This window comes from Typopeltis vanoorti, chromosome 12, assembly GCF_054136105.1.
Source record: "Typopeltis vanoorti isolate ZY-2024b chromosome 12, IOZ_Tvanoo_1.0, whole genome shotgun sequence".
In the NCBI taxonomy this organism is placed as follows: Eukaryota; Metazoa; Arthropoda; class Arachnida; order Uropygi; family Thelyphonidae; genus Typopeltis; species Typopeltis vanoorti.
Window position 1 is genome coordinate 123,846,557 of NC_143560.1, and position 19,028 is coordinate 123,865,584.

The 19,028-nt window shown below is 35.3% G+C and overlaps 1 protein-coding gene across 1 annotated transcript in view; it reads right to left on the reverse strand.

The window, feature by feature from the left end:
- Positions 1-19,028, reverse strand: part of LOC150101203 (mutS protein homolog 5-like) — a 194,114-nt gene that overhangs the window by 52,243 nt on the left and 122,843 nt on the right. Inside the window, exon 11 of the mRNA XM_090402188.1 lies at positions 15,203-15,352. Within this exon, the coding sequence (XP_090258314.1) occupies positions 15,203-15,352 (150 nt within the window). The remainder of the gene's footprint in view (positions 1-15,202; positions 15,353-19,028) is intronic.

A 19,028-nucleotide genomic window follows, 5' to 3' on the forward strand; every position in this document is an offset into this window, starting at 1 on the left:
ACTCCATGTAAGTGCAATATCTTTTCATTATCATCTGGTCATTCTCTTCATTTTCCACTGTGTCATTAATACAATTACTCATATTGCTTGCAACACTAACTATGGTAATCGCATTATCATGCATTTCATCTTTCAACTCACCACTATCACTCTTCTTGCTTTCTTCACACTTCTGGCATTTGCTTTTGAAACACTTTCAACAAATGCATTCTCCAGTTTCTTTCTCCTTCCAAAAATATCTCATTCTGTGAAGACCATACATTTTGCATATGATGTAGTGAATGTAATCATATCTTAAAATTGCCCATGGGAAAATATTGCATAAATTTTAGATCAAGTGTTGCTGTGTGACATCTGTGGTTAAAATGTGGTGTTTTGGATCAATTATATACGTAGTATAATTTTAAATTCTTTGTTTCTTGTTAGTACTCTGGAAAAAAAATTGGCAGTGAAAAGGAGATCATTTTGTAGGTTTGTGAGTGAATAGTGTGGATTTTTCGATAATGACATGGCACAATATGTATGTTTGGGAAGATGCTGTGGATGTTTATGTGGAGAAGCTGAATAAGAGAAAAGAGCAAGAGTGGGTTATACAGGAAGTGTGATATGCTGATAGACTATGAGGCTTGTTTGAATCAGGGAAGGGGACATGGTGTTGTAGGTATAATGGATATTGAGAAAGGTTGTGCAAGTGTTAAGAACGAGAAACTGATACTGAAAAAATGAATGCGACTGATAAGAAAGTAAACGAGAATGACGAAAAACAGGGTGCAATTAACAACAAGATGGTGAACAGAGATGATGGATAAAAACATGCATGACTGATGAGAGTGCATGACAGTGAACATTTGAAAGTGAAGTTGGCAAAGATGAGACTAGAGATGTAGTGGATGCTGAGAGAAATGAAGAAAACTGTATATATGTATGGAAGAGTGAAGAAGATTGAAAAGAATGATGTTATGAAAGAGGTAAAGGACTCATGAGTGGCACTGTATGAGAATTCAATTATTAGAGATGTGGTGAATGAGAAGATGCCAATGACAGTGCAGAGCTGCAGTCTCTCCAGTATAAAATGAAAGTTCCTGTTTTATTATCGCCATTCTTAAATTTTTATATATTTATCTAAAAACTGTTATTTTCTTGTTTGTAACACAATACCGCTCAAATATATTTTATATAATTCATTTTGTAGTAATAGTTGTATTTTGCAATAGAATGTGCAGGCTAGGGCTAGTATCAGTACTGACTAGTATGTTCAATGTTGGAGCTGCATTCAATGCAGACCGCACCAAACCACTACCTAGTATAGATAATGTAGTGGGGGTAATGCGTGATTTATGTGCAGTTTGGGCTGGTAATATTGCAGCGCAAGATATGTTGCTACTACAACACAAGCACAAACAACACACATGAACGTTGTTATCATTATTGTAGATAAATATTGTGTGATTTTTCTTTTTTCTATTTTAATTCTACCATTTAATTTATATCTTTGTAGAAATGAACGAAGAGAAGAATTCTGTTAAATATTGTTAAATTTTCCTATATTTTAGTTTCATTAATGATATAATTATTTTTTCAATCCATATTGATTTTTTTTTATTTTTACTTTTATTGCTAGTCCCATCACTACAAATTCTTATGAGCTGCCACTGGAAGTTGCTTATGGTCTGTTTTCCCAGAGGTACAATTAGTAAAGTGATAAAGTGACTGAACATTGCATATGAAGAGCAAGCAAGTAGAATGTAAGACTGGATATAAGGAAGTTGCTGAGAAGAATAAAAGATAATAGTGTGACAGGAAAGGTAGTCGGCATGATTCCAGGTATGATGAGTAAATAGAGGGGAGAGATAAAGATGAGTTGAGGGGAGAGCAATGATATGTTAGTGGAAATCTGAGAAAAAGGAGCACAGTTTGTGAATGTGTGGGATGAGTTTGAAGGACGAACTGAACTGTATAAGAGTGATGAACTGCATTTGAATGGTTTTGGTGAGTCATCTGGAAAGACTGTTGGAAGAGAAAGTAATGAGTGCAAGTAAAAAGTGATGTGGAAGAGGGATTGAAGTCATACTTATGAAAAAGTGGGTAGCATGAGTATAGGGAATGAGAGAACAAGTGTGCAAGAGAAATAGGGAAACAGGGCAACTCAGGGAGAACAGGAAAACACAGCATGAGAAAGGTCGATGCTCAAAGAGGAAGTGAATATGTGTGTAGACAAGAAAGGAATGGGATAGTCTGGGACGTAGGGGGAAACAGCTGAGTTTGAAGCAGGTCTTGAGATGGGTAGTGAGAGAGGAATGGAGCAGTCATATCTAAAACATGGTATCAGTAAAACTTGTTATAGATCCAGAAATAAACAGTTAAGTTTGTATACAAATGCTAGAAATATCAGTAACAATGGGAACAACTTGTAGTACTGATTGAGTTCATTCACACAGAAATTGTTGGCTTAAGTGAAACGTGGTTGGATGAGGATGACATCCAGACAGGAATCGGAGATGAAAGGGTATGATGTTTTTTGTGAAGACAGAAAAGGTAGAAAGGGAGGTGTAGTTCTACTGATGACAAGAAAGGAGTTATGTCCGTGCAAGGCAAATATATGCAAGGAATAATAGTAGTAGTGATTTTGAAGCAGTATGGTGTGCGATAGAGGTGAACAGAATGAAATACTTAGATTGCTACAGACCTGTAATGTGGAAGGTGGTGACCATGAAATGTATAAGCAAATTAGCCAAGAAACAGGAAAAGGGTGACATCTGGAAATAAAGAAAATGAATTCCCAAAATTTTTGAGAGACAAACTACCTCAGGCAGTATATAACAGATGGCACATTCTTGGATTTGATTATCTTATGAGAGGATTTCGTTATAAATGAGGTGTTAAATCCTCCTCCTGTCACTTTATGGTCACTTGGTGAGTGACCATAAAGTGAATACCTAGGTGGTTTTGCCAGTCATATAAGGACTTCTGTGAGAAAAAGATATATGTGGAACTACAAGGCTGGTGATTATGAAAAGCTCTGGAGATAGCTTGCATGTATCATGAAATAAGGAGTTGGGCGGAAAGGAGATTCATGCTGCTTGAGTGCTATTAACTATCTAGTAGAAGCAATATCTAAATGCATTCAAGAGTCAAAAGGTTAAATGAGATAACTGTGAAAAGGTAATGTGCAAGCAAAGCAGGGGAAAAAGGCATTAGAGAGGTTGAGTTGATTTGATTTTTTTTATGGTGCAAAGACATCAAAAGTCATACTGCACCAGGACACAGGTCACAGCAATTCATATGGTAACTGGTTAGTAGGACAATCACAAACATCCATGCCAGGCTGCAGGATTCAAGCCTACAGCCTCTTGGCTGGAGAGTGGATACGTTAACCACTCGGCCAACCAGGCTGGCCATTACAGATGTAATAATCAGGTCCATACTCCTAGGGAGTTGTTTCAATATGTAATCAGCAGAAAAAAATGACTGAACAAAATGGTATAAGGATAATTGCTGCTGAGAATATAGCTGAAATACTAAATGAGCAGTTTATAAAGGTATTTATTTCATCCTTGTGAATATGACATCATGGAGAGTTTGAGCGCAGTGGATGAGGAGGGAGGAAGGGAGGGGGAGGGAGAGAGAAACTGACTGTGAATGAGCAAGAGACAGGGGCAAATTCTCCATGCTTGCTATGCAAGCTCATTAATTGAGAAAGAAGTAATATTTATTTGTTAATAAATGCATGCAATTGGATTACTGCACTGGATTGGTGATTGGCTATCTGCTAAATATCAGAAAGTAGTGTATGGTGGGAGCAGTATTATGGAAGAGGAACATCACTAGTGGTGTGCCACAAGGATCTATTTTAGGGCCATTGCTGTTTTATTTGTACGTTAATGGTATTGGGGAAGGTTTGAATGGAGATATTCAGTTGTTTGCAGATTATGCAAAGTTGAGAAAAACTATGAGGTGTACAGCAGATGTGGCTAAGAAAAGGTCTTGAATAGACTGAGTGAATAAGTATCAGAGTGTCTTTGTTAGTTCATTGTTGCAAAATGTAAGGCTTTAAAATTCAGAAAACAAAGATAGGATGTTGAGTATATACCTTGTAGAGATATACTGGTGGATAGGAATCTAAAATTTAGAGAACACTTTGCTAAAATTGTGAGGAGAGTGCAAAGAATTCTGGCAATGATGTGGTGAACACTGACTGACTTTTAAGAGATTCTAGTTCCATTGTATAAAGCCTTAATAAGGTCACATAAGGACTACTATGCCCTGATTTGGTCACCTGGCTTTCAAAAAAATGAAAAGATACTGGAAAGGGTCAAGAGGTGATTGACTAAGGTGATTTCCTATCCCTGGAATGCTGAGTGAAGAAAGGTTGAGAAGATGTGATTTACAGCATCTAAAAGATAGGAGGAGTGATATAATAGAAACATAAGTTGGTAAGGTTTTTTTTTTTTAAATCAGATTACCACTGAAGAGAATTTTCATAGAATGAAGACAGATGGAAAAGAATAGGTTATCCCAGGAAACTGTGTAAGGAGGGTGTGAGCAAAGGAATGAGAAGCAGAGTGGTGAAGGATTGGAATGCATTGAAAGCACAGTATGATGAGATGTTTGTATGACAGAGGACCAATAATGAATCTTTGACTTCACGGAGGTCTGAGGATGATAATAAGTATAGTCAGAAAACAAACAGCTTGCTTTCTATTAGAAACATAATGCAAAGCTAAACATAGCAAGAAACAAGTTTTTTCTTGGTCTCCTAAAAAACTCCCCTCCCCAATTCCTGAATCTTATTATTATTAATTATTATTAACATTTGACCTCCATGGAGTCAGAGATTCATTGTGGGAGGTACACACTATTGCACACAACACTCATCCATCCATGCTTTAAACTGATTCAATGTGTTACACCCACAACACACTCTGGCAATGCATTCCACTCACCAACCACTCTCCATGCAAAGAACCTACTCCTCATTCCTCTGCTCTGACCCTCCTTATACAGTTTCCAGTGATAGCCTGTTGTTCTACCCCTCCTCTCCTATTCTATGAAAAATCTCCTCTATATCAACCTGATAACAACCCATGACTGGCTTTTCAAAGACCACTGACCACCTTTGTGAATCTTCTCTAGACACTTTCCAACATATCCTCATTACTATGAAAACCCAGCGACTAAATCTGTGCACAATAACCCATATGAGGCCCGATCAAGGCCATATACAATGGCATCATAAACGCTCTATTTCTGCACATTGAATAATAATAGCAGTGATGTCCTCTGCATCACTGCCATTATCCAATGTGACATCTTCACAACTTGTGCAATGTGGCTGCTGAATTTCAGGTCCTTGTCGACCATCACTCATAGATCTTTCATCTCCTCTACCTGTTAAAGTTTTAACAGCAAGCGTATACTTTTCATCCCATCATTGTTTACCAATTCTCAAAATCTCACACTCTGCCACAGTGAACTGATAGTTCCACTTACTTGCCCATTCATCATTCATGCAATCTATTCAAGTCCTCATCCGCTTAACTCTGCATTGCTCTCCCCAATTTTGCATCATCTGAAAACAGCTACATATCACTAGTTAAACCCATCTCAATATCATTAACATACAAATTGAACAACAATGGCCCCAAAACTGATCCCTGCAGCACACCACTAGTTAATTTGGGATACCGCATCCCCACATACAACTTTCTGATACCTATCCAACAGCCAGTCACTAATCCAACTCAGAAGTTTGTTATCCAATCCTATCTGTTTCAATTTATTTGAGAGCTTGTCATGTGGCAGTCTATCAAAAGCCTTTGCAAAATCAAAGTACACCACTATATATGAATCTCTCCTGTCCAAGGTATTTGTCACCTTGTTATAGTACATAAGTAAGTTAGTGAAACATGATATCCCCTTAACAAACCCGTGCTGATAACCACAGAGAATACTGCTGCTATCAAACCATTTGTGCTCACTTCTCACCAATCTTTCCAGTACCTTCATCACAACTCCAGATATACAGACCGGCCTATAATTTGAAGCTACAGTCTCATCACTACCTTTATGCAGTGGAACAATTTTACCCTCCATCAACTCACTTGGAACCTGTGCTATTGTAAGACTTTTATTAAACAGGCATGCCAATTTCCTGGAACATTCCCTGAAGATGTGTGGTGATATGTCATCCAATCCTATCGCCTTATTGACATCAAGGTTATTTCCTCAAATATCTCCTGCTCACTCACAATTAAGCCATTCCCTCCTGTTTCCTCTACCATTTAATTTCCTCATGATTCCACCTTATAAATTGATCACTGAATACCTCAACAATGTCTTCTGCAGCAGTTACAATTCTATCACTTTCATTCATTAACATCATCTTACCATGATCATTCTTCCTTCTACCTGCCACATATCTAAAAAAAACTCTCTATAGTTTCCTTTTTTTTTTTTTGTTGCCTGATTTGCCAATTTCTGCTCATACTCTGCTTTTGTTTATCCTTACTAACTGAGTCACTCTCCTCACTTGTTCTTTATACTCTACATGTGATTGATTATTACCATTATTCATCTTGTACTTCCTCTAAAGTACTTTCTTTTTCCAGATTACATGCTTAAGCTCCTCATTCATCCATTTTACACCTACCTTATTCAGCCTTCTGGCCTTTGGAATACATTCACATACACTGATGCTGTTATGTAATTTCTTTTTCACTTTTCCCATGCAACATTTATTTCCTTACCACTCAACTCCTTGTTATAGCCCCAAGCTGTCTCCTAAGTTTGTTATAATCACCAGTCTTATAATTCCACATATATCCTTTCTTCACAAAAGTCTGCAAATGACTAGCCACCACAACACAGGTGATTACTTCATGATCACTTTCACCAACTGGAGAAAAGTGTGAAACCCCTCTCACAATTACATCCTCTGATGGACTGATCTGATCTAGAACTGTTGTTCCTCGTTTACCCTCATTTATGTACTGCCTGATATTTATCTCTGGCAGCACATAAATGAGGCCAATGTATACTGCCATAATTAAAATCACCCCTAATAATTACCCTTCCTTTGTTCACTAATCCAAGTTGTTAATACATTTCTTCATCACCACCCTCCACATTCCCAGGCCTATAACAATATCCAACTAAATATATCTTCCTCTCAACTTCCACGTTACACCACACTGCCTCATAACTATTGCCACTATTTCTCCACCTTTCATATCTACCTTATGTGGAATAAATCCCATGAATCTCATCAGCAGCACTTCCCCTCCCTTCTTGCCCTTTCTATCCTCATGAAAAATACTGTATCCTTCCATTTCTATTCCTGTTACGATATTATTGTCATTCAAGTATGTTTCACTTATTCCAATGATTTTGGGGCAAATAAACTCAATCACTGAATCCATTTCATCCCCCCTTATTTCTCATACTTCTGATATTCCATCCATTCTTCGATCATCTGATCTGATATTGCTCAGTGTTCTGTTGACTGCTTCAACAATCAAAGAAACCTTTTGTAATATCACACTTAATATCACAATATCTAACAATAGAGTTTATCATCATCAAATTCCTGACATGTACCCTCAAGAGGTGTATAGGATATGATAGTACTACATGAAAAATTTACATCATTACTAACTTTCTATCTACAATTTTCCTTCAAATCAATCTGTTACCTGTCAACACTCCAACATTATCAGATATTATAATTCTATCTTCTAAGGCATGTTTTACTGTATCAATCCATCTATATCTTGGTCTTCCTCTGGGTCATTTTCCTGCTAACCTGGCAGAGAACATTTGTTTTGCTAATCTTTCTTCTGACATTCTGTTTAAGTGACCATACCACCTGAGATTAACCCTGCTAACACATTCCTAGATGCTAATAATGTCAAGTTCTTTCCTAATATCCTCACTTTTAATATGATAGTGCATTAATGTCATCTGTTCACACTTCAAATCTTTCTCAGGACTCTCATATCTGTGGTCTCCAGTCTTTGGTAAAGTGTTTTACTTCTAACCCAGTTCTCAGATCCATAAGTTAAAACTGGGTTAAAATCCATAAGTTAAAATTTATTCAGTTGACTTCCTACTATACTAGTTCTTGATTCTATTGTCTATTTCCATATTGAATTTACCATCTTCAGTAAAAATCGTGCCTAAGTAGCTGAAATGTTTTACTTCTTCTATAAGTTCTCCATTCACAATGCAATTGATATTTTCAATGCTTCTGTCTATTTTCATTGTCTTTGTCTTGTTATTGCTGACCTTCATACCAAATCTATTACAACAGTTATTCAATTTAGTCAAGGAATCTTGCTGAATTGTACTGGATTTATTTAGAAGTATAACATCATCTGGATAAAGTAAAAAGCTGAGATTAACAACTCCAATTTTGATATCAGATTTAATACCACCTTCCTTCATAATGTGATCAATATAGATAATGAATAACAGAGGAAATAACGTACATCCTTGTCTGACACTAGGTTTAACATTAAACCACTTTCTGTACTTCCTTCAATTCTAACTGCTGACTTACAATAGAATTTAACAATATATAAAAAAATGGTTACAAAATATTGACCAGATATTGTTGAGGGAGGTAAAAAAAATTAATCACTACTCCATAATCCAGAGGCGTACATCGATGAAAATGCAAATAAACCATCTTTGGAACATTCTTTATCTCTATCTATATATGATGAAGATATCATCAAAATCGGTCAATTCATTCTTGAGTTATAAGCGAACATCGAAAACAGACTTTGCTTTATATAAATTCTATATATATAAAAAGATAAGCTGAAATTTGAAATGTTTTTATGTCACGTTTTTTGTTTTGAAACGTCCAACAATGTGTTTGCTTTCATGAGAAAACAATTTGTTAAGCCCATAAGCCAAAATTTGAAAAGAAATTTGTCACGTTTTTATGTCGCGTCTTCACTGTTTTGAAACATCCAACAATATGTTTGCCTTCACGAGACAACAATTTTATTGTTTCAGGATTACAACAGTCAAACTCACTGTCGACCATTAGAACAGTGTGTGTTAGTATTCATTACTGAAATTAGCATAACGAGCATGTCATGACTAATTATATAGTAAATATTTTATTTTCATTTTGTGATTTTCAATAAATAAAGTGAGGTTCATAAAAAACTGGCCTACCAGCCTGGAACTCGGGGGGGGGGGGACGCCATAGTGTATATATATATATATATATATATATATATATATATATTTCATCTTGTTTTTTGCTATTTAACCATCTTTTAAAGGCCAGCTTGTTATTTTCAATTATTGTTTTTATTTCATTGTTCTATATATATAAAATTTATATACATATATATATGTTTTTGTGTGTTCCTAGACTTTCATATGCTGCTGATGTAACAATTTCTTTTATATTATTCCATTCTTTCTTGATGTCTTCATTTTCTTGTCTTTTTTTAAATAGCTGTTAATCCTCTGTTGGTATAAATTTCTTATGCTTAAATCGTTTACAATCTTAATTTGTAATTAGATTCTGTTTCTCTTGTTCATTGATTTATTTTTTGTATTTTTTGTAACTAATTTGGTGGAAACCTTATTTTGCCTGCACTAAATAATAATCTTTATCTATTACTTGCCTTCTCCTGACTTTAACACCTAGTAAGAGGTTTGCTACTTTTTTTTATTTGCTATAAAATGCATTGCCTGATAGAGTGGTGAGAGCGAGAATGGTCAATGAGTTTGAGGAGTGGTATGATAGCCTCTGTGTTTCCTAGGAGGGACCTCCCACGATGAGTCTTGATAGACTTTGTGTTTCGTAGGAAGGACCTCACGCGATGAGTCTTTTGACTGCATGGAGGCCTGAATAATAATAATAATAAAGTAGTTAATATTGATTTTTGAAATATATATATATTATATAATCAATGAGTCGTTTTCCATTTTTGTTTACTATCAGTTCTCTAAATTTTTCTATATTATCATTAATTTCTTTTTTTATTCCTATTCTGGCATTAAGATCTCCATCTATAATATGTTGCTGTTTTATTTAATTTTTCATATATTCCTTGTAACTGTTTGTAAAAGTCATTTTCTTCTTCTTTTCCCTTCTTTGGGGACACACACTCCAACAACTATCAAATTAACTCCGCCAAGGGATCCTTAGGGATCTCATGCCAGTCCCAAGCCTGAATAAAGGAGGAGGGTCGGTCAGATGAGTGTCGATACTCTGACTGTAAAGAAAAAAACACGATTGTTATCTGATGCCTATACAATCAACAGCTACAACATGTCGGCTCGGGCGTCACCCGGATAAACAAGGCCGGCGATACCAATCGAGCGATCGGGGTTGGATCGAAAAGTGGGATACCGAAAGGAAACAGAAACTGAAACTAACAGAACTGTTATCAGTAGGAACGTGGAATGTGCGGACACTCTGGATGTCAGGAAAATTAGAACTACTTTGTGAGGAAATGAAGAGATATCGGTGGGATATACTAGATTTTGGGATATACTAGAATTGGCAGAGATGAGATGGACATCATCTGGAGAGATCAATGGATGCGTGGTGTCAGGACATGACACCATGCACAAAGCAGGAGTTGGCTTCCTTCTTAGCAAAAGAGCTCGAGAGGCACTGTTAGGCTACAAACCAGTTAATGAACGAATCATAGTAGCAAGATTTCAGGCAAAGCCATTCAACATATCAATAGTCCAGATATATGCACCCACATCTGACAGCACAGATGAGGATATTGACTTATTCTACAAAAATCTGACAGGGACAATAGAAACAATACCAAAGCAAGATGTGCTAATTATTGAAGGAGATTGGAATGCCAAAGTTGGAATAGATAATGATGGTTGGGAAAGAGTCATGGGAAAATATGGTTTTGGAGAAAGAAATGAACAAGGTGAAAAATTGTTAGAATTTGCTGTGGACCATGAGATGATGATGATCTGTAACACAAGATTCCAACAAAAGGAGTGTAGAAAATGGACGTGGCGATCAAATGATGGGAAAACCAAAAACATGATTGATATGATTATGATTAAAAGAAGATGGATAACATTAGTACAGCAATGTCGAACTTTTCAAGGAGTGGATATAGACTCGGACCATAGTTTAGTGATTGCAAACATCAAGATGAAATTAAAAAAGAAATATAAACCCAAATATCAGAATAGAAGAGATACAGCACAAATAAGTGAAGCAGAAATAGGAAGAAGGTACAGAACAGTGTTAGAAGAGAAACTTAAAAGTGTGGAGAAAGAAAAAAACTCGAATTTAAGAGTGAAAAGAGTAATGAAAGTAATAGACGATGCAGTTGAAGAAACAGTACCAGAAGAAGAGAAGATCAAGAAGAAATGGATTACACAAGAAACACTGAAGTTAGTACAGGAGAAAAGAATGTTGAAGATAAGAAGGGATACATCAGAACAAATAGAAGAGCAATATAGAAGAAAGTGTAATGAGGTGAAAAAAGCAGTCAGAATGAATAAGATGAAATGGTTAGAAGCCCAATGCAACAATATAGAACAGTACTATAGAGAGCATAAAACAAGGGAGGTATACAAAATGATCAGAACCATTAATAGAAAGTGGCAACCAAAACAGACGACAATTAAAGATGAAAAAGGCAAAGTACTGATGAATAAAGAAAAAATTGTACAGCGGTGGACAAGATACTGTAGTGAGTTATATGAAGAAAAACTAGATTCAGATGGCGTTGGGAAACTGACTGAAGAATTGAAGCAGATATCACCACCAGGTAATGAGCACGATATGGACATTTTAAGAGGAGAGGTAGAAAAAGCAATAGGACGGCTAAAACACAACAAGAGTCCTGGTAATGATAACGTTACTGGAGAAATGATTAAATATGGTGGTGAAAGTATGGTTACAGAAATGCACCAACTATGTAATATGGTATGGAAAGAATGGAAAATGCCAGAGGAGTGGGTGAAATTGATATTAGTAACATTATACAAGAAAGGAAATAAGCTAGAATGTAAAATTATAGAACAATTGCCTTGATAAGACACCTTGGTAAATGGATGATGATCATATTGACAGAAAGATTGAGAACACAATTGGAAGCATACCTTGCAGATGAGCAAGCAGGATTTAGGAAGGATAGAACTACAATTCAACAGATTTTGACAATGAGGTTAACAGCAGAGAAAGCTAGGAGAAAAAACAAAAACATATATACTTGCTTTGTTAATTTTCAGAAAGCATTTGACAGTATTGACCAGAAAGTGACATTAGCAGTTCTGGAATCCTATGGAATTGATAACAAAACTAATAGTTTTATTAAAAGATGTTTATCAGAATGCAGTTGCAGCAGTTAGAATAGGTGATGATTTGGGGAAATGGTTTAAAACAACCAGAGGTACTAAAGACAGGGAGACCCAACATCACCCAGCATTTTCATCACACATTTAGAAAGAGCAATGGATAAAATGAAAAAAGAAGCCAAAGGAATATCTGTACACCGAATGAGAATTAACAATCTGAGATTTGCAGATGACATTGTTATTATTGAAGAAGACGAAAGAGAACTACAAAAAAAACACTGAAACTGTTAAATGAGGAAGGGAAGAGATTTGGACTTGTTATGAACTTTAAAAAAACAAAGACAATGGTATTTGGTGAGAAGAACATGAAACAAGAGATACAAGTGGATGGAACGGATATAGAAAATGTAGAACAATTCACATATTTGGGAAGTAAACTGACATATGACTTGGACTGTAAAAAAGAAATAAAGATCAGGATTGCAAAGGGAAGAACAAATCTGAAAGCCATGGATAACATCTGGAAAAGTAAAGTGATCAGTCTGCAAACAAAACTAAGAGTATTGGAAACATGCATCTTCAGCGGTGTACTGTACAGATCTGAAATGTGGGTAATAAATAAGGAATCAAGAAAAAGAATTTTGGCATTTGAAAGAACTTGTTACAGGGAGATTCTAAGAATAGGATGGGTACAGAAAATCAGCAATGAAGAGCTCTATCAGAAGATACAACCAAAACAGAATCTAATGCAGAAGATTATAAAATGGAAGCCGCAATTATTTGGACACATCTGTAGAATGAGTGAGGACCGGAAGATAAAGACATTTATGTTTGGTATTTTGGATGGTTTAAACAGAAGAGGTAGACCATACAGGGAATGGATAGATGATATAAAAGACTGGTGTGGAATGGGTGTACAAAAACTGCGACACTGTGCACTGGACAAAGAAAGGTGGAAGAAGATAGTGAAACAGGCATCAGACATCAACGGGCAGTGAGCCCATGGTTCGTGATGATGATGATGAACTATCAAATTTGCTTTATTTAATTTTAATCACACTTCTAATATTCTTTCATTCCAGTATGTCTAATCAGTTATTTTTGCTTTAATTGATTTATGGATCCAAATTATTATGCCAGCTTTTGCACATATTTGTTTGTCTACTCCACTATTATCATCAAATTCCTGCCATGTACCCTCAAGAGGTGTACAGGATATGATAGTACTACATGAAAAATTTACATCATTACTAACTTCCTATCTACAATTTTCCTCCAAATGAGTCTGTGGTTAAATTTTCAGTGGTTAAATCTTAAACTATCAGTGGTTAAATTTTCTTCATATTCTTTGGACTCTTCCTGCTGTGCATCTAAATTTGGCAGGTCGGAATCACTCAATTCTTCAGAATGAGATTTAATTAACTCTTGGACGTTATCATTGAAGGGGAGAAAGAAATGAAGGACATACGAATTGGTCGTAAACACATGAAATCACGTGCTTTATAGATAAAATTTCCCAACTGTTATACAAGCAAAATAGTTACCACTTTAAAAACTACAATGATCATAAAAGAGAAGTTAATTTTCCGACATGTAATAATAAACAACTCATCTCAGAAGATGGATTGATTACCCTATTATCGGAATGGATTCTCCTTTTTCTGACATGTGCAGAAGTGTCGAAGGGTCTCGAATCTGTGGGCGTACTATAACAAATGACATAAATTTTGGCAGTAAAAATTTGGAACATAGTATACATAGTGTACATGGAAGTAGTGTAGTATGCCATTAAAAATAACTTTGTAAAATGCTTTAAATCAGTAACTAAATTATTTCATTCTGGTGAGTGATTTTTTAAAATAGTTAGCCATAAAAATGTATAGATAGAAAATTTTTAAAATCTGTAACATTTATTTTTAAGATGTATATAGGTGCATTAATTGAATTTTAGAGGCGCACTAATCGAATTTCGGTATCGAAAAAAAAAATGATGCCTAATCAAAAATGCACTAATCGGGGGTGCATTAATTGAGGGATTACTGTACTTCCAATTTCTCACTGAACAATACTGTCTCTAGACAACTAACTTCAAATCTATTCAAGTGCAATTTGGTCTTCTTTAAGTATACTATTACTTTCATCTGTTGAATAAACTTCACAGAACTGCAAACTGAACACCATTCATTCTAGCCAATCAACATCAGCATGGTGGAGATCAATTTTAGTGCCCAGTGAGACACCATCCCTCTTTGCTTATTCTAGGCTCTTGAAATCCTAAGCTATAAACATGACTGAACTCCAGAGCAAAATTTCTAGTCTCTATCATCCCTTCCTTCTATACAATATGAAGGATATTTTATGAGTTACAGTGTATATCACTAAGGGTACTGCACTGTCAAATGGTTGTTCCACTACTAAGGTATACAGAAAAAAATTGAATACAGTGAATACTTTAGAAGCTTTCAAGGCCAACGAGTGCAGAGCTGTCAGTGATTTGTCAAATGCACTTAGACAAAGTTAGGATAGTGGTATGTGTGCACTGCTCAAGTGATGATGATTGATTTATTTTTTTTTTTTTAAACAAAAAACTTAGATGAATTTTCTCCATGAGTATATCTTAAATTCATTCTATCAATATCAGCTTACTACAAACAACAATAAAAAGCCAAATAAATAAACATATAAGATACACAAAAAAAAAAAAAAAATTCAAACCACCACTTTCTAAATTCACTTTACAAATACATGTAGTCTCAATTCAAACTTCAAATGTCCATTAAAATTGGTTGGAATCAATAAAAGTAACTGTTTATCATTGCCTATGGATATTATTTTCCAGATAGTATGGCTTTAAAAAACAAATGAAATCATTAATGTAAATCAAAGAACTTACCTGATTGAGATCTATTAAAAAGGTTGATAGATTTAGTGATACTGATTCTTGAGTGTGAATCCGAGTACATATATGATCTAGTAAAGTAATTTTAGCTGATTCTGCAGGAACATAACTTCCAATGTGAGCCAAAAATATAATAAGAGCAACCTAAAAATAATTTCCCAAGTATCAATTATGGCTACCAATAAGCATACTGAGTTATATGATGAAATGAATTAATACATAGAAAGCATGAACACAAATATTTCTGTGTTTTAGCAAATCTTCATTTAATTTCTGGTATTGAGACAACTTGTTTCTAAACACAGCAGAGAAAACACTTTCTTCACATTTCAGGATAAATATTGTGAACAAACAGGACTTGCCACTACTAGTATCATCAACTACACAAATGCCATCTATTGCCCACCACCACTAGCATTTTTGCTAACTCACAATTGAAACAACCCATATAAAGATTCCTCTTGTCATGACAAAATCAAACTGAGATCTTTTCCATTCAAAGGGTGCAATGTATGTCATTCTTCCGATTGTGCTATAGAAGCATATTTGCATATAAATAATCAGAAGCTATATATTCACTCTACATGATACTTAACAGAGGCACAATGGTTAATAAAAAAATGAGGCTATTTCTAAATAAATCGTTAGATAAAAAATTCATCTCAAAACTAGAAGCTCAGTATTCCCTCACCAGAGAAAAAATAATGTCCGTGATTTATTGACAAAATTTTTTATAACAATTGTACATATAATAGGTCACACTACCTACAAGATGTCAGTGCCATGTGTGAGCAAGTGGCTAAGGAGAGAGAAATAAACTATTGAAGTGTTTCTTGAAAAGTTGGGGGAATGTTCTTATTGGGAAAAACAGTCTGAGAGAAGCCTATTTCAAAGAACATTGGTGGATGAAATGAATAAAGATGAGAAGTTTGTTCAGTATATTTGTAATTAAACAATCTATGGATGTTCTATTCCTTACATGATCAGAACAAATTGGAGGAATGGTGATGGCCAGTTCAACAAGAACAATGGCCAGGAAAGTATCTATTCAAAATATACATTTTCAATATATAAGTAGTAAAAAGGTGTATCACATTATTATTATTCTACAACTATCTCTCTGGATTAGAGACAGTTGTAGAAAGTTTTTTTTGACTTAGTTATAAAGTAAGTCATACATTACAAAAAATCATTCCTAAGTGTAAGCAAACAAACTTTATATGTAAAGAATCTTCATGATTAGGCTACTTGGATATAGACACATAAATGGCCTTAGTATTCGATCAATAAATGCCAAAATTAGTCTGTGTAATAACCCTTCCCATAATGCAGAGCAATATAAACATATGAAAGTAAGTGTGCTTTGCATTATGGGATACTGAGACAACTAATGTAAAATCAACAGCCTTTATACAAGTAGCCTAGTCATGAAGATACTTCACATGCATATTTTGTTTGCTTACACTTGGGTAAAGGATTAAATAAGAATATGGATTCTTGTCAAGTATAATTTACTTTATAACCCAGTAAAAAACTTTCCATAATTATTAAAATTAATTTTATTTAATTATTGATATATACATTCTGCTTACTCAATATTAGTCTCATATTCATCATATGCTCTACACTAGTTTTCCTAACCTGTGGTCCGTGGACCTCCGGGGGTCCGCGGGATAGTTTTTTTCATTAAACTTTATCTTATATGATAGGTGGTTGGTTGATGGAGAGATATCAAAAAGTAGTTTATTCAGGAGTAGAGTCCAAAAGACGGCCTGTGACTAGTAGTGTGCCGCAGGGTTCTATTCTTGGACCACTGCTGTTTAATCTGTTCATTAACGATATAGGGAAGGATCTAAGTGGAACAATTCATTTGTTCGCTGATGATGCAAAGTTGGGAAGGGCAATAGTGAATGCAGAAGATGTCAAAGTCTTGCAGGATGACTTAGATAGATTGGAGTTCTGGGCTAAGGAGAATGGATGTCAATTTAATGTGACAAAATGTAAGGTTATGCATTTTGGGGTGATAAGATTAGCAGCAGTATACCACATTGGTGGAACTGTACTCCAAGAGATTGATGAGGCCAGGGACTTGGGAGTGTTGGTGGATAAGGAGATGAAGTTTAGGGGGCACACTGCAAAAGTAGCTAAATCAGCTCATCAACTCACATGGTTGTTGAAAAATACTTTGACGAGCAGAGACAAGCAAGTTATTGAACCTCTGTACTGAGCCTTGATAAGACCTCATCTCGATTACTGTGCCCAGATTTGGTCACCTCGGTTCCTTCTTGATGGGGAGGAGGTGGAGAGGATCCAGAGGCGAGTGACTAAGATGATAGCAGGTCTATGGAATGAACCATATGAGAACAGGTTGAAGATTTGTGGGTTGCAGAAACTAGTTGATATGCAGAGGAGGGGAGATATGATTGAGACATTCAAATTGCTAAAGGGATTCTATAGGATTAATTCAGAGGATATTTTTGAGATCAGGACTGGTGGTGGGAGAACTAGGGGACACCTATGGAAGTTGGGCAAGAGTGTGGTTAGCAGGGGTGTTAGAGCTGGGTTCTTTACTTTTAGAGTGGTAAATGAGTGGAATAAGCTGCCAGAGTCTGTTGTGGGTGCTATGACAGTGAACGAGTTCAAGACAAGGTATGATAGATACTGTGAGAATGTAATCGCATAGTTGTGTGGACATGATGTTTAGGGCCTCCCTCGATGAGTCTAAGGACTCCTGGAGTCGCCCAAAATAATAATAATAATAATAATAATAATAATAATTATCATGTTGCTCACACCTGGGATATTTGCAATGTATATCTCTGGCTCTTGAGGCCCATGGTTTAAGTAAAATTTAACATGAATGTTGGTACCATTACTTCTTCCCTTTGTAAAGCAGAGGTGAATAACCAATCCTTTGTAATTTAATTTAATAAATTTAATTAATTATAATTTATAATATTATATTGGGTTTGAGATTTATAATATTATAATATAATTTATATTATAAATAAATTTTAAAATATTATACTAGTTTTTCTCGGTTTAATATTCAGTTTTTCTGCTTTTGGTGAAATAATTGAGTTCACAATGAAACTTCTGATTTTCAATTTGTTCACGAACTTATTTAGATATGGATCAGTGGTTAAAGTGTGGATCGTTGAAATGCAAGACAGACGATAATCTGAGTGGATCTAGTGTTGTCAAAAATAGTACTAGTGCGGATAAAGTTCCTTCCCTCAAAAAATCATGCAAATATTGTCCATTCTATTTGCAAATGGGATTTTCCGTTCTGAATAAAGACAGCAAAGACAGACCACAGTGTGTTCTTTGTTGCGAAGTGTTATCGAATGAATCTATGCAACTGTTGAAGTTGAGACGCCACCTTGAAACAAAACATGGTGAATCAGTTAATAAGCCAATAGAATATTTTCAAAATAAAAATCTGCAACTTTGTGGTTCACAGAATTTAGTTAAGGACATTGTGTGTGGAACAAAATATGAAAAGGCTGTTCTTGCCTCTTATGAAGTCGTCCTTCTGATCGCTAGAAAAGACAACCCCATACAATTGGGGAAGATAAGATTTAATTTTGCCTGTGACAAAAGCAACAAAGAACTTGTTTAGAAAACATGTCAACGAGGTGTCTCTAACATCATTATCTGACAATACTGTGAAAAGAAGAATCGACTTTGTAGTCGGATGAAAGTCACAATATTTCAAATAATGCTAATTTGCTAGCTTTTGTGCAATATGAACATGAAAATAAAGTTTGTGAAGACTTTTTGTTCTGTGAATCGTTACCTCTCGTTGTCAATGACTTCA